Source organism: Ruditapes philippinarum, unplaced genomic scaffold (genome assembly GCF_026571515.1).
Source record: "Ruditapes philippinarum isolate M1 unplaced genomic scaffold, ASM2657151v2 ctg15946_1_1_1_1, whole genome shotgun sequence".
NCBI classification, from domain to species: Eukaryota; Metazoa; Mollusca; class Bivalvia; order Venerida; family Veneridae; genus Ruditapes; species Ruditapes philippinarum.
In genome coordinates this window covers 2,843-19,345 of record NW_026865361.1, presented here as the reverse complement: position 1 = coordinate 19,345, position 16,503 = coordinate 2,843, and the positions used below count along the sequence as shown (strand labels likewise).

The 16,503-nt window shown below is 33.4% G+C and overlaps 1 protein-coding gene across 1 annotated transcript; it reads left to right on the top strand.

Annotated features, from left to right (window-relative positions):
- Positions 1-6,449: 6,449 nt before the first annotated feature.
- Positions 6,450-16,190, top strand: LOC132728749 (uncharacterized). Its single transcript, XM_060714419.1, has 4 exons — positions 6,450-6,781; positions 7,365-7,532; positions 8,488-8,650; positions 15,805-16,190. The coding sequence occupies exons 1-4, from the start codon at positions 6,554-6,556 to the stop codon at positions 15,996-15,998; spliced, it is 753 nt and encodes a 250-aa protein (XP_060570402.1). The 5' UTR covers positions 6,450-6,553; the 3' UTR covers positions 15,999-16,190.
- The last annotated feature ends 313 nt before the right edge of the window (positions 16,191-16,503 follow it).

Here is a 16,503-nt window from a genome sequence, read left to right as displayed (position 1 = left end):
TCCTGTTCCTTTGGGTCTCGCAGCAGAGTGACGCAGTTGTTGTTGTTGTTTTAAGTTTATTTTAGCTCGGCGCCGGAAATTCCATATGTCCGAGATCTCAGCGTCCATGCCGGTCCACTCTAGTAGTCTCATCGGGGACGTCTTTTTCATGCCGATCTTCCTAAGTCCTGTTCTTCGTTCGGTGGAGGAAAGACAATACCGGAAAAGCATCAAGTTCCGTGACGGCTGCAAACATGCGGTTGACATAAAACGGCTCTTGTTAGCGCCACCCTCCAGAGTTAGTCACGACAGGTCAACCAATCACTTCACTTAAGATGACTTGACCTTGACCTGCCGTGTGCCTTCTCCGCGACGTGCACGCCTCTGGAGGGATTTGGAGAAGGTGAGTGACGCAGTGTTCTCTGCTCGTCCTTTTATATAACCCATGACGTCAACATTATCGCTTCATTGAGTTCATTTTTAATTTGTTATTCATAGCGTTAGTTTAATATTTTACTGCGCATGTGCCTATAACTTTCACCAGCCTTTCAGTGTTGTTATATTTTCTGGTCCTTCGGGATCATTGATGCCAGCACTATTAAGTGTTGAGAATTGAGTACCGCTCAAGCCGGTGCTAGGGGGCGTGAGGGATGTTGCACTTATTCATTATCTCTCATGGACAGACTCAATCAAACCGAGTCTGCAATTCTTGTGTAATTTTGTTGTGATTAATGCTTCCGAGGGATCACTTTGTTTCCAGAATTTTTTACACAGGTTAGTTTTGTACTGGCCAATATTATTCGTTCTATTCTCCTGTATAAAGAGGACAAATTTACACCACTGCACTGACTGGTCCCGTGTTTTATTAAATGCGGTTGAGACATTGAGACAAATTAAAATGGTAAACGTAGGTGAGCTGCCACTGGTGGCTCCAATGGAAGTGCCTTGAGTTGACTTACTTTGGTTGCTCTTCCTTTATATATTACCTGTAACGTCAGCATTAACCATTAAGCATTAACTGGTGCCCGTGTTTTGTTGAATGAGGTTGAGACAAATCATGATCACTAGTCAGTGCAGTCGTGTAAGTGGGTTGTGAGCTGCCACTTGCGGCTTCAGTAGAATTTCCTCTAGGTCCTGACGTCACAGGTGATATATAATGAAGATTGGGGAGGATAGCGTCATTCTGCTGCGAGACACGAAAGTGTAATGAGCTCAATCTTTGTTTAAATAATTGGAATTTTAAAGGATTTACAAAAAGGTAAGTAATACTAATTATAAGTTCAGATCGTAGTATTAGTTTAACCACTGGACACTTCTACTGAAGCCACCAGTGGCAGCTCACCACCCACGTACACCACTGGACTGACTGGTTGGTGCCCGTGATTTGTCTAAACCGCTTTTCAACAAAAACGAGCTCCAGTCAGTGGAGTGTAAGTGATTGTGTAAGGTTGTCCTTACAATACAGGAGAATAGAAAGAATTCCATTGGCCAGTAAAATAATCAGTGAATGTGACTGGTGAAATGACATGGCCATTACAATATATGCCAAAATGACAAAAACAAAATGTTCCATCAAGTAGAGAACGGGTGGAAATAATTGTAATTAGAACTGCATTAGGCAAGTTAAATAATGACATCACAAGTACCTGCTACAATAATTTTGCGATTTACCGGTTGGCAGAAAGAGCCAATATTTATATGCGTTATAGAGGCAGTAGAATTTTTTAAATTATTTTAAAAACTTTTTTTGCGATCGATTTTTTTTATTGTGCCCACTCTTTAGGGGGGGGATTCAGATTTACCCTTTTCGATGTCCATCCGTCCGTCCTTCCGCACTCACAGGACAGTAATTATGTGGCTTGAAAGACAATAGGTAACTTTCTCTTTGATGTCATTCATTCCGTAATGCTTTTATGTGGCTGTTTTCTTTTGTGTGGCTAAAAAGAACAATATACATGTATTAAGAGAGAACAATAGAGTAGCCACATTATTACTCTCCTGTTAGAACGTCCGTCCGTCCGTTCCCTTTTGTTTCGCATGTAACTCAAAAAGTATTTGACTTAGCGTCATGAAACTTAGCTGGAATGTTGATCAGCATGTGTTGTTGTGCACCTGGGTATTTTCGTGTGGATTTATTCAGTATTTTTAGAGTTATTGCCCTTGACTTATTAAGAATTTGCAATTTTCAACTTGTGTCGCATTTAACACAAAAAGCATTTGACATTGAGTCATGAAACTTTACAGGAATGTTGATCAGCATGTGTCGTTGTGCACCTGGGTATTTTCGTGTGGATTTATATAGTATTTTTAGAGTTATTGCCCTTGACTTAGTAAAAATTTGCAATTTTCAACTTGTGTCGCATGTAACTCAAAAAGGATTTGACCTTGAGTCATGAAACTTAACAGGAATGTTGATAAGCATGTGGAGTTGTGCACCTGGGTATTTTCGTGTGGATTTATTCAGTATTTTTAGAGTCATTGCCCTTGACTTAGTAAAAATTTGCAATTTTCAAATTGTGTCGCATGTTACTCAAAAAGGATTTGACCTAGAGTCATGAAACTTTACAGGATTGTTTATCAGCATGTGTAGTTGTGCACCTGGGTATTTTCGTCTGGATTTATATAGTATTTTTAGAGTCATTGCCCTTGACTTAGTAAACTTTTGCAATTTTCAACATGTTCATGCATAGCTCAAAATGTATTTGACTTGTAGGCCTTAAAGTTTACAAGAATATTGGCCAGCTTGTGTACTTATGCACATTAGGGTTTGCTTGTCGATTTATTCCGTATTTGTAAAGTTCTTGCCCTTAACTTAGTAAAAGATTTTTAGTTTTCAATTTGTGGCACATAATTATAGTCCAAAAATATTTGACCTAGAGTCATAAGATTGACAGAACAGTGGCGTGTGGGGGCACCCGTGTCCTTTGGACACATTTATAGTTTTACTCATATCATTTGAAAGTTCTTTATATTCATATTTTGAAATATAAGCAGATTTGTATTGTTTGCTTTTGAAATAGAAAATTACTAACAACTATACCATTACAAAGCAGATTAGAACAAAAATGGAAACGGTGGAGGAAAACAAGAATTAAGAATAAAGGATGGAATTACTTAATATTCAGTTGCTTGAACTAATATTGCAGTAAAAATGATTTACCTGCAAATGTCTTTTAAGGATGTTTTACACACCAAGTAACATTTTAGATGTGGAAGGGGAAGTAAAATTAACTAAAGATAATAGAAGAATAACAAGGCGATAACAATAGAAATGAAGGATGGAGAACTTTAGGGGAAAAACAGGTTTATCAGTAAGTACACCAATTATATATGGAAAAATTACTAACAACAATACCATAACAGAACAGATCAGAACATAGAATTTCACAAAATGAAATAGAAATAACAGGGAAAAAAGAGCAACAGTTACAGCACATAACAATCAAGACACACAAATAGCGGCTTTTGATACAGAATAAAAACAAGCATAGCTTTTATACCTAGACAACCAATAAATTAGAGAGAAATAAGAATCCCTAAAGAATAAAACGATCAACAAGTACAATACCATCAAGTGACAGGATACAAAGAAACAGATCCATTAGCAGCATGAGGTCACTTATTCAGCATGACAGCAAATGGACTGTAAAGATAGGACTGACAGTAAAACACTTGACAGTAGACGAATCCAATGACTCACTGGCGTGAGCAAAAAGTACAACACAGAAAGTAAGGCAATGGCTGAAATTTATACACAATGTTTGTTTGTTTGTATCATTTTACGCCTATTCCCAACAGTATTTCAGTCATATAGGCGGGTATACACAATGTTAAAACTATACAAGAAACAATAGACTCCATGGCAAGTACTATCAACAACTTCCGCAATTAAATATAGTAAAACAAACAATAAAAACACAGGGCAGGAGATTGCAACACTGACGAACAATGTATTACCTTTTATTAATAAAACAATACAAAAAATGAAAATGATATCAATACAACAGCAGTTGATTATGAAAGTATTAAACAAATGAAAAAACTCAGGTAAAACGGGGGAGGAATATAAAGAAAAAGGGATGAAATTCCTTAATAATCAGTGGCTGGAATTTACAGTGAAGTAATTAATGACTTACCTGCGCATGTGACTGAAGAATAATTAACACCTCAAGTAGTATTTTAGATGAGGAAGGGGGGAGTAAAATTAACTGAAGATAATAGAAGAATGACAAGACATGTTCATCCACATGGGAAACTCATAAATGACATTGAAAGATGGACAACAACAATGGTAATTTATTAAGAGCTAACGAACACTTTAAGGACAATTGTAAATGCAATTAAACAATTCAGCAATGGTGAATCTTGTGAGCTAACTTTCCATGATATGTTAAAAGATGAAAATTGCTTACATCATGGCATACACTTGCACATTATTGCAGAATCAAATTATACAATATCTGAAAAATACTCGTTTACATTCCTGCTAAAAAACTGGAGAAGCTCAACAAAGAGGTGTAATCGCGGAATGTATGATCAACAGCATCATTTGGACAGTACATGAGTACGATTCCAAGATAGTACTTAGGAAGCAATCGTGACTGCTTAAGAACATAATACAACCGCCACATGACACGAGCGAAAATTCATCGCAAAGAAAAATGAAAAAGAACAATGCTGTTCCAACAAATAGATTACTGGAAAGGATGCAGAAATACCACATGGACGATAAAGCAAAACACTTTAAAGTCATATTCACAGGAGATAAAGATGACAGGGAAGAATTCATCAACCTTATCCCAACAAGAATTTACCAGGGGGCGAATAAAGAGTACGCGTTACGTAACGTGATAGATAACAAAACGTATTTTGAATGATACACACAAGAATTGAAAATACCACTAGCTATCAAAAAATGGCTAACTGAAAAAGAAACAAAAGAAATGTTGCAAGAATGGGGACAGGAAGAAAACATAGACGCAGAACAATTTGTAAGATACTGTCTGACGGTACGGAAAATAAATGACTGACCAAAACGAAAATTGCATTTACTTGCAAGTGAAAAGCAATGCCGGAAATACTTATCTAATGCACGGTCTGGTGTACATAGAGAAAAAAGTCGGATATCATACCACAAACAAAGAATTTAATTTCGGTGAAGCGGTGTATGCGCCAATAATACTCATTTATAAGTTAACAATTGAATCACCAGCTACGGCAAAAATCTATGAAGAAATCATTGGAGAGAAAACTACACAAGTAAATATCAAGAACAAACCAAGTATGCTGATGACAAGGAAACCAATTATATAATTACATATAACCAACCTGAAATTCGTACTTAATGAGAAGAAACCACATAAAAAAGTTATTATGCAAACGTTGAACTTAGGAAATTTGATGTACTTAGAAAAATATTCAAAAAAAGGGTTGCATTACCCATTTTTTTTTTCATCAAAACATTCTTTGAAAAAACGTTTCGTTAATTTCTAGGAATATCAAGCGTGTGCATGCCAATATAGGTCTATGAAACCGATGAAACCGAAGAAGATGATGATACAAATGTTGAGATCTTGCTTGAAAAACAAGGTGAAGAGATTATAACAGAGCTAGATGTCATTGGCTATTATAAATATGATCGATCAATTATTGATTATGAAAATGTGTACGATACAATATAAAAACTATCTAAGTTATTAAGGGGGCGTCCGTGGCCGAATGGTTAAGGTCGTTGACTTCAAACCACTTGCCCCTCACCTCTGTTGGTTCGAATCCCGACAGGGACTTTGAATTCTTTCATGTGAGGAAGCTATCCAGCTAGCTTACGGGCGAGTGGTTAAGGTCGTTGACTTCAAACCACTTGCCCCTCACCTCTGTTGGTTCGAATCCCGACAGGGACTTTGAATTCTTTCATGTGAGGAAGCTATCCAGCTAGCTTACGGAACGTCGGTGGTTCTACTCAGGTACCCGTTCGTGCCTGAAATAATGCACGGAAGGGCACCTGAGGTCTTCCTCCACCAGTAAAGCTGGAACGTCGCGATATGACCTATACTGTGTCGATGTGACGTAAAACCCAAAACAACAACAATCTAAATTATTAAAAGACTGACCCATATAAAAGTGAACACAATTATGGCAAAGTGTTACGTTGTTTTTATTTTAACCTGTCACGGATGGGCATAATGTCACTTTAATCATTGAATAATTTAGGAAATATATAATATAGAATAAATAATGTGTTCAATATCATCCGATTTTGTCAGGTATTATTTGAATATAATTGTAATGTTTACATGTACCTGTTATTGGAAACAATTTTTTTTCTCATTCTTGAAATTCGTAGTCGTCATTGTTAGAAATGATCATCAAAAATGATTACAGTAACATTACACAATGCAAATTTTTAAATGTGACCCTATATAAAGCAGATGTGAAAGTAAACGAGGAGATAACACAGGTTATCAATTTACTGACATTACGTACGATTGTTTGATAAAACTGGACAGTTGATACAATAAAAAAAATATATTAAATATATTATTAAAATATTTGGAACAGAAAAAGTGGTTTATTGATGGCTGAATCAGATAAAGCCGTGTCCAATGGGAAAAGATGTTTAAAGACAAAGTCGCCTTATCTATTCCTTCATCCAGGAAGCCATGCCGTGAGAACAACTCCTAAAAAAACATGGAAACAAAAATTTAAGGATTTAGAGGAAGAAAATAGAAGTCTTGAGGAAGAAAATAGAAGTCTTAAAGAAAAATTGAAGGAGTATGAGAATGAAAGAAATCGATGTAACAAGGTATGCACTCTTTTATTTTAAATAAAAACAAGTGAATTAAATTACGCTTAAAACATTTTATATTGTCTATGGTAATTCTAAACAGCATTCTTTGGAATTTAGACGGAAACCTTATTATCGTGTTACAAATTCTATACTCACTATTGGCTACATCGTTTCCTATAAAACGCAAACATAGTAATTACAATGTTTATTACATCTAACTTATTACAGCTCTAACATTTTTAAGCACTAAATTGACACATAGGGTACATATTTTTCATCTCCCAGCCAGACAATAGAATATTCTTTATGTTTTAATATTTTAAACATACCTATAAAATTTTCCGCTTTATTAACAGTTATGAATTACATTTTAAGAAAGAGCCGATATAAGAATTCTATGCTTTTGAATCTGACCCTTTTCCATCATTGTTTTTGTATGTAAAAAATGAATAAAATTGTTTTAATTAAGCTATGTTTAATTGAATTTTTCAATTTAACAATTCGGTTATTATTTATATTTATTGTATTTATCGTATTTTATTCCTGTATGAAAAATTATTAATTATTACTATCAAATGTACTGAATATCTATATTCAGATTTATCAGGAACATGAGGCCCACCTTGTCAGTAGTACTAGTTGCGAGAATTTACAAGTTGGTAACCATAACAACATGCATGTAGTACACAACTTTGATGCAGATAGGCTAGAAAAACTTCTTAAACGATATGAGGAAACCGAAGCAATAATGTCCTGTAGAATTAAGGTACATGGTAACATTTCGAAAAATAATTTTGATTCGATTACTTTTTAACTTATAAATGAAGTGTTCGAGTTGTTGTATATTATATTTGATTTATCATCAATTTCTTTAAGTCAGACGCAAGACATAATATCATTTTTCATAACACGATATTTACTTAATCAAAGTCAAGATTAAAAGCTATTTTTGTTCCATTGTTTTTCTGTGCTGTCGCTGACTTCATTTCACCAATTTTTATCGTAATATTACGTAAGTTTAGATAGAGTACTTATCGGATACTATTTTTAATAACAGTTATCAAAGTTTTACTTTATCAAACTTTCACTTATTAAATATACTATTTGTAGTATGATTTACTCCCACAAGATGATTCATGTAATAATAAAGTTGCAAAACGAATTTCTGAGGAGACAAAACATGCACCTAAACATGTATTATAAAAGATAGTGTTTAACATTCAATTTTACAGCAGAAATTAATCATAACTCCCTATTTTGTTCACTCTGACAAAACTTTATACCTATCCCTGTATTTTAAAGTAAATAATTGTATACATCAGTATGATAACATTCATTATAAATGTGAAAGTAATTGTTTTTTCAACATAGTTAATAAACGGTACGTTTGTCGTAATCGTTTTATGTCCAGAGACTCCAGATATTCAGGAACAATGTACACTAAACATATAACTAAATTCTCAGTACAAGATATAAGTCTTTAAGAATAAGTAATCCGTGTAAAATATTCGGCATTGAACAACACAACCAAATACGATGAAGCTACTAAGTGGTTTACTACTAGTATCTGATTATGGAACAACAAAAAAATATTCTACGTATAGTTTTGCTGGAGATTATTTAAGATATATGAAATCAATACAGTGAAATTAAACAATACAAAACGTACTTTTAGCTTTTCAGAACACATTTTATATATACTAATAACTATATTTATACAGGAACCTGAGAAATTGCAGCAACAAAATGAAACAAAGATAGAGCACTTGAAAGGAGTTGATCAACATTTCCTTGTCCAACAGTTAACTGACAACGAAGAGGCGTGCCCTGTAACATCATTATCAAATATTTGCAGAGAAACAAATTCAATTATGAAGACCATAGGTATGCTTCATTTTTATTTGTACAGTCTACTTTTTCCAAAATATGACATTAAATGACTTGTTATCGTTAAAACTAAATCATGTTTGTTCAATAAATATATTTCGTTATTACACATCAGGCAAGAATATTAAAAGCCATGTACTTTATTTCCTTACATATGTATGTGCGATACACGTTTATTTATCGTCACCGCATGGGGAACTCATGTTCGACATATTTTACTAATAAAAGTTCCAGATAAATTGTGGTAGAAGGTTATAAGTGCAGTTATAGCCTTGTTCCTCTGAAAAGAATTTAGATGTTGCAGTTATTGTTACTGTTGCAAATTTGTTAATAATGTCTAACGTAGTGTCATTAACACACATGCACAATAATACGCGTACACAAAATTGACAATTTTCATTCATAGATATATGAAATATGTACCTGCTCGATATTTAGATTCTACAGAAATAAAATGATAACTAAAAAGTTAGGAAAATACGCACTAAAATCATACTTAAAATTTTCATTTATTTTGAATGTTCTCTGGTATATAATCGAACTGAAGTCAAACAAACCCCAGACATCAGCAATTAAGGAAATTAGTGAACCATATCATAGTTAAGTAAATAAAGACTACTGTTTCATGTTACAAAATGTGAATGATTGTCATTAACTATTCAATGACCTTCACTCATCTGCTAAACTCTCACTAACTAAAGGCACTGGAAGTCTGTCTTTTAGATTTGCTTCATGGCAATGACTCATAGTATGATTCGCACTCCTTCGGAATTGTCCCAGAGGCAACAAGTGACATCAAATCAGCTTTTTTGCAGCAGATATTGGAAGCTTCTCTGTATTATGAAGCCTTTCATGGAGCCTTAAGAGACTTTTCTTTGCTTCTGTTCTTCTTCTGCATTAACCTAACTTCCTTGAACTCACTAACATCAAAAACATAGCTCACAACAATACTGTATTCTTTGTCTTTACGGACTTGAATACATTTTATATTCAGCCAATTAACACATTCACCATCAACATCGATTTCATTGAGCCAAAGTTTTGTTTTTTGTACAACTTGTAATCTAGTATGTCAGTGTATTTTATTGGAACGACATTATGGTTGCTTCCGGCGTGCTAATGATATAACTGTTTCATACTGAGATGGAACATGAACTATTGTGAGGCTTTTTGCATGCTCGATAGATGCATGTATGGAATTACATTCCATTTCTGAATGGCCACTTTCGAGAAATTTGTGGTTTATACACTTGATGTGAGGAATATACTGGACACAATGAACTAAGCAACTTGCAACAAACTGATTGCAATTCTGTCCTCCACAAGCATTACTATATAATGTCACTTCTTCAATACCAGATGTCTTACTTGCAACAGAAGTAACATACAAGTACACAAAAGTTCCTACTTCGCACGAGCCTCGTTTCCCCATGTGTCTCATCCCACAGATAACAAGTCACGTTACCATTTCCCATTTCATAGGATTACAAATTGCAACAACACAGTTTTCTTTTGTAATAAAGTTCACCAATTAAACTGCATGGTGTTGTCAAAACAGCCTGGATATCAAATACCAACACAGAAAACTTTGGATCTTTCTTTGTGCGTTCTTTATCGGCTGATTTTTCCATTCTAGTACTATTGTTTTTTTCTTGGTCACTTGGTGTGCCTGATATTTTGCTTTTGTTGCCTCATCTAGTCTATTTTCTATTCTCAAAGTGTCATACAGATTGCAGAGTGGACATTGATCTTTCTTAGGATGGAAGAAATAAAGTTATATTCTGTACTGAAAATGTTTCTGTACACAGCTCTGAAACACACCCTCTATTTTGTCCTTTACATTTTTCTACATACAGTGAGTATATTCGTTTTATATTTAAATCTTGCGTTAGATACTTCCTGTTGGAGTTTTCTTGTGTAGTGTGATTCAACAGTCGGAAAGCTTTCATTGTGTTTCTTTACAAATGATCTGTGATATTCCGTGGTTTAATTTCCAGGCACAGCTTTCCCTCTCTTGTCATTTCCAACATATGTGCTTAACTGCGTTTGCAACTGTTTTGGAACCGACATGGAGAGTTTTTAGAAAAAAGTCTTTGCCACCATCTGTGTGAAGAAAAACGAATTCGAAATAGTTCTTTGTTTTGTACTCTGTTTAGATACCTTCTCATGTTTGTTCAATAAATATATTTCGTTATTACACATCAGACAAGAATATTAAAAAAAATGTTCTTTATGTAAATAGTTCCTTGCTTACGTATGTTTGTGCGATACACGTTTATTTATCGTCACCGCATGGGGAACTCATGTTCGACTCTCTTCAGAATATTATTACTGTAAAATATATTTTTGGAGCAAAGTGCAATGGATATAGAAATTACCGGTATTACATCATAATAGTCATAATAACAATATATTACGTCAACGTGTCCTTATATGATGTCAGACTTTCATTATATGATGTACAATTACAAATATATTATGTGGAACCATCTTTATATAGAGTCAAAACAACAATATAATTATTGTGTAGAATCGTCTTTTAATAGAGTCAACTTAACAATATATGATGTCAACGCGTCTTTATATGATGTCAATCTTTCATTATATGATGTACAATTACAAATATATTATGTGGAACCATCTTTATATAGAGTCAAAACAACAATATAATTATTGTGTAGAATCGTCTTTTAATAGAGTCAACTTAACAATATATGATGTCAACGCGTCTTTATATGATGTCAATCTTTCATTATATGATGTACAATTACAAATATATTATGTGGAACCATCTTTATATAGAGTCAAAACAACAATATAATTATTGTGTAGAATCGTCTTTTAATAGAGTCAACTTAACAATATATGATGTCAACGCGTCTTTATATGATGTCAATCTTTCATTATATGATGTGCAATTACAAATATATTATGTGGAACCATTCTTATATAGAGTCAAAACAACGATATATTATGTAGAATCGTCTTTATATAGAGTGAACTTAACAATATATGATGTCAACGCGTCTTTATATGATGTCAGTCTTTCATTATATGATGTGCAATTACAAATATATTGTGTGGAACAATCTTTATATAGAGTCAAAACAACATTATATTATGTAGAACCGTCTTTATATATAGTGAACTTAACAATATATGATGTAAATGCGTCCTTATATGATGTCAATCTTTCATTATACGATGTGCATTAATGAATATATTATGTAGAACCATTCTTATATAGAGTCAAAACAACACTATATTATGTAAAATCGTCTTTATATAGTCAACTTAACAATTCGTCAGCAGTTTAGAAAAGTCTTGAGATTTTAGGTACCGAGATTTTTGGCGACGCCGGTGAGCGGCGTCGTCTATTATGGAACGCTTTTTATTTTTGCCTATGGAAGGAGCTTTTATTATTAGCAGTTAATTTCATGTTGTGTTAATTAGTATTATTTTGATTCGTAAAAATCAAGTAAACAAATGTGTTGTTATATTTGTATTTAATAACTTTATGTAAAAAGCATGTGCATTGTGATATTATTTTCACGAAATTGCAGGTTAAGTTTAACAGCTTGTCCCTTAGTTTTAATGACAATACTAAAACCCGGATTTCGAATATCGTTGTGGTCTAGATTGAGGCCGTATCAGTTCATTCATTCATTTATACATTTTCAAAATTTTCCTACAAGAAGAAAGTTCACCTGCAATTGAGTATAAGGATAGGTAATGGAACTGTTGTAAACGATTATCCTATTGATTTTATCCTTATTACATTTATCTGTTGCGCAGAATGGTTGTTTTTACAAAGTGTACCAGTATCCGGATGTTGAAAGCTATCCGATTTTCTGCAATTACTGCTGACACATGGCCATCTATTTTTTTATGAATACTTTACAATTAATTTGCATGGCTTGATAAAACTGACCCTGCAACAATTCATAATTTTGCTTTTTAGGGTGTTCTTTTGGGTTTCAGGTTTTCTTTATTGTAAGGGGAAGTAACTCATGTTTACTAAATTATTTGTTCTTTTCTGTCTATCTTAGGTATTACTTATAATACTATTTTTGTTGTATATAATTCACCAGTTGTAAGGTCATCAAAAGCATGTTAATGTTAATGTTAGGATTTCATATTTATTTAATATAAACTGGGAATTATTAATGTTATGTGCATACATGTATATCTTTAGACAGTAGTATATTGATATGTTGAGACTTATAATTTTTCTGCATTTAAAGAGATACAGTTATGTCATTATAATTAAAGGGATGAGACTTACATTTAAAGTTATAAATGATAAAACATGTATTGATTGAAAATGTCCTTAAACTTGGATCAAGCAATATAATTAATAAAGTCTCAAAAAAATCATATTCTGAATAGTTATTCTATTTTTTTTTTCTAACATGTGCATAGTTTGAAAAGGACAGCTTCTGTCTTATCTATTTGTAATGAAGGGACACCGGTCTCAACCTCCAGGTCTCCTGAGTCAACCCGACAACAGACTGTACATAAAGTAGATTGTTACTTGCCCTTGAATAAATTTGTGCACTAATTTATAGTGGGTGATTTGTGCCACATGAAAACCAACATAGTACAAAAAGTAACTGGGCGCCAGATGAAAACATGAAAATACAATCTACCACAAAGTGGTTTGTTTGTTGCATTTTCATGTTTTTGCCCGGTGCCCTTGATGCAAAATACAAATCAGCCTTCATAAAAATTTCTTATGTTGGTCACAGGTTTGAGTTCTGGTCAAGCTCAAAGTTTTTCTCTCTGTAACATAAGAAATTCACGAACACAAATCGATATAGTGGGGGAAATATGTTGTGGTTTAGAACTGTTTCATTATTAAAGAGAAAATGTGAAGCAGGCCGGATAGCTCAGTTGGTCTTCTGAAAGTCATGGGTTCGAGTCATGGTCAGGCAGTTTCAGTCAGGGTTTAGAAAGTGGTTTTTCAATTGACACATGTTTGATTCATTTAACAGATTGCATTATTTGAAATGGACAAAGGCAGTATTGCATGATACTTTTAGATCTACAAAGGGCATTTTGATACAGTTGAACACACTATACTGCACATGAAGAAGTTGTTTTTCTTCTTCTTCATGAAACTTCAAGCATCTGCCATATATAATGACATTCTTACATGGTTTAAGTATTATCTCTGATAGTAGCTGGTTGATGTGGCTGGTACTCATTCTACTACTGCTCTGAGTACCTATGCTGTCCCCCTGATGTTCATTTAAGGTCCTCTTTTATGTCTAATATATGTCAATTACATGTCTTCAACCCTAAGCAGTAAGCTTTTATTATAATGCACAGGCACGAGTATCAGACCTTGGAAGAAAAAATATGGCCAGATTGATAAAAAACCTGTGTTCATCTTAAAAGTGTCAACAACCAAAATAAAATGTAAATAATGACCCCCTTTAAAAATATACTTCAAGTTGATAGTATATTTTTAAAGGGGATCATTATTTACATTTTTTTTTTTTTTTTTTTTTTTTATAAACACAGTTTTTTTATCAATCTGGTCATCTGGTCATATTTTTTCTTCCCAGGTCCGATACTCGTGCCTGTGATTATATGCTGATGACTCAGGAATCCTTGTGTCTCATAAAATAAATCTGAAGAAATTCTTTCTTATAGCATGAGTCTTATAAGATTGCTTAATTGACTATAAATTGTCTTTGCATCTTGGCAAGACAGAGTCTATTCTTTTTTGGTTTAAGTTTCAACTTAAACTGGCCCTAGCCTCCAGGTCACATGTAATGGTACTGCTATAAAGTACACATCATTTGTTAAGTATTTAGGTGCAAATCTGGATCAAATTCTTTTGGCGTCGCCCTTTGATGCTTTGCATCAATGATTTTCTTGTATCTCACTGGGATATAAACAGTTCCCGCCAATAACGGTGCATAGTTAGATATAACCCGGTAAATTTAACCCAATCAGTATAATGACAAAAGCACACGATATAATGATGTTTGCACTTCATATAAAGCAGCGATCGTATAATGATAGATGCATATCGTATAAAAAAAGATTCACATCGTATAATGAAAGATTGACATAATATATTGATACTGTCCTAAGATGATAATTTGGTCTTAACGGTACATGGGAAAGTCCGTTATGGCTCTGCCGGTAGGTCGGAGTAATTGTAACTATTAGTGTTTTGTACTCATAGGTTCGAACCCCACTTCGTGTCATTTTATAACCACATTTTTTTTCCTCTTACTCTGTTTTTTTATCATTATTCTTTATCTATTTTGCGTTTTCCTTTTTGTTTTCTTCTTATAATACATATTTTATAGTATGTATTTATTTATTTTTTTATTTCCATTCTATTTTCTTTTTGTTTTTTTTTTATCGCAGTGTAATAAAATATTCGATATTATATTCATGTGTGTATATGAAAAAAATGGTCAAACTTGTTTTCTGAACAATTGGCTGTTCTGAGGTAAAAAAAAACGTGTCGTACCAGTAGTCGAACTTCTGCCTGTGCGGGCAAAAACACATTACTGACACGGTTGCTCTACCTACTGCGCTAACAAGTCATATGATAATATGTAGTTTTATTTTCAATTTTATAGGTTGTGGCATTGATCTGCCTAACCTTTTTTGGCATTGTTATTGGTCTTTGTTATGTAAACAAAGGCTCAAGTTATCATCCTAGGACAGTAAGTTGGCTGTATTTAATGATGCAACCACATATTATTTACATAAATCCACATCGTTTAATGATTGGTCGACATCATATAAAGACACATTGACATCATATATTGTTCAGTTGAATTCATATAAGGATGCATCCACATAATATATTCATGAGTGCACATTGTATAAAGAAAGAGTGACACAACAACGTTCATTTTTACAATCATAAGACAGTCAAGGCTTTCCATAGTCAGTGCTGTATATTATTTCTTAATGATTTCAAACATCTATTTAAGCTTATCTTATTTGAGACACTCAATATAGAGGATAAATGGTCATGATCACAGTAACACTGGAACACATGATCCCCGAGATAAGAGACAGACTCCGTAACAGCTTGGACACCGCTTAACTTCGAAACAAAAGGTTGTGACTTTGTTATCCGTAAATCTATTTGACTGACATTGTATGCCTTTTTTCAGCACCAGAAATCGCTCGTATGATAAGTTTGCAATCAAGCAAAATTGATGACCCGAAACCAGAATTCTGTTCAGCGTTTAGTGCGTCACAAAGATTTACTTCGACTGTATCTTTAGACGAAAGGAACCATACAGCAGATCGCAACAAATGTCACAGAAGGATTCATTCAGAACTTAATATCAATATACATGTCTAATCTTTGCATTACTACTGCTATAGATATATTAACAAATTGATTAAACCATTCTTAATTAAAACCTGAATATTATAACAAAATCTGAACAGACTTAGCTCATGATGTTCACAATCATGTAACAATTTTTATCATTTGTTAATCATTCCCGACTTTCACACATATTAACTTTATCATCTGCATATAACTATGAAATAGAGGATATTGAATGAGTGTAAGTTTAATACTGAATTTATTGCACGAGTTGAATAAAATTATATTATGCGAGCCTCTGGCGAGCATAATATTATTTTATTCAACGAGTGCAATAAATTCAGTAATGAACTTACACGAATTTAATATTCTATTTATCCCCTTACCCAAAATAAAACCCCTTTTTTAAGGGGAAAATAGGAAATTTATTTTTTTTTTAAAAGCGCCTATAGGGGATAACCCCTTAAAAATTTAGCGCGTCTTTTTTCCCCTAAAGTTTTTTTTTTAACCCCTTAATTTTACGTCACGGGAAAAA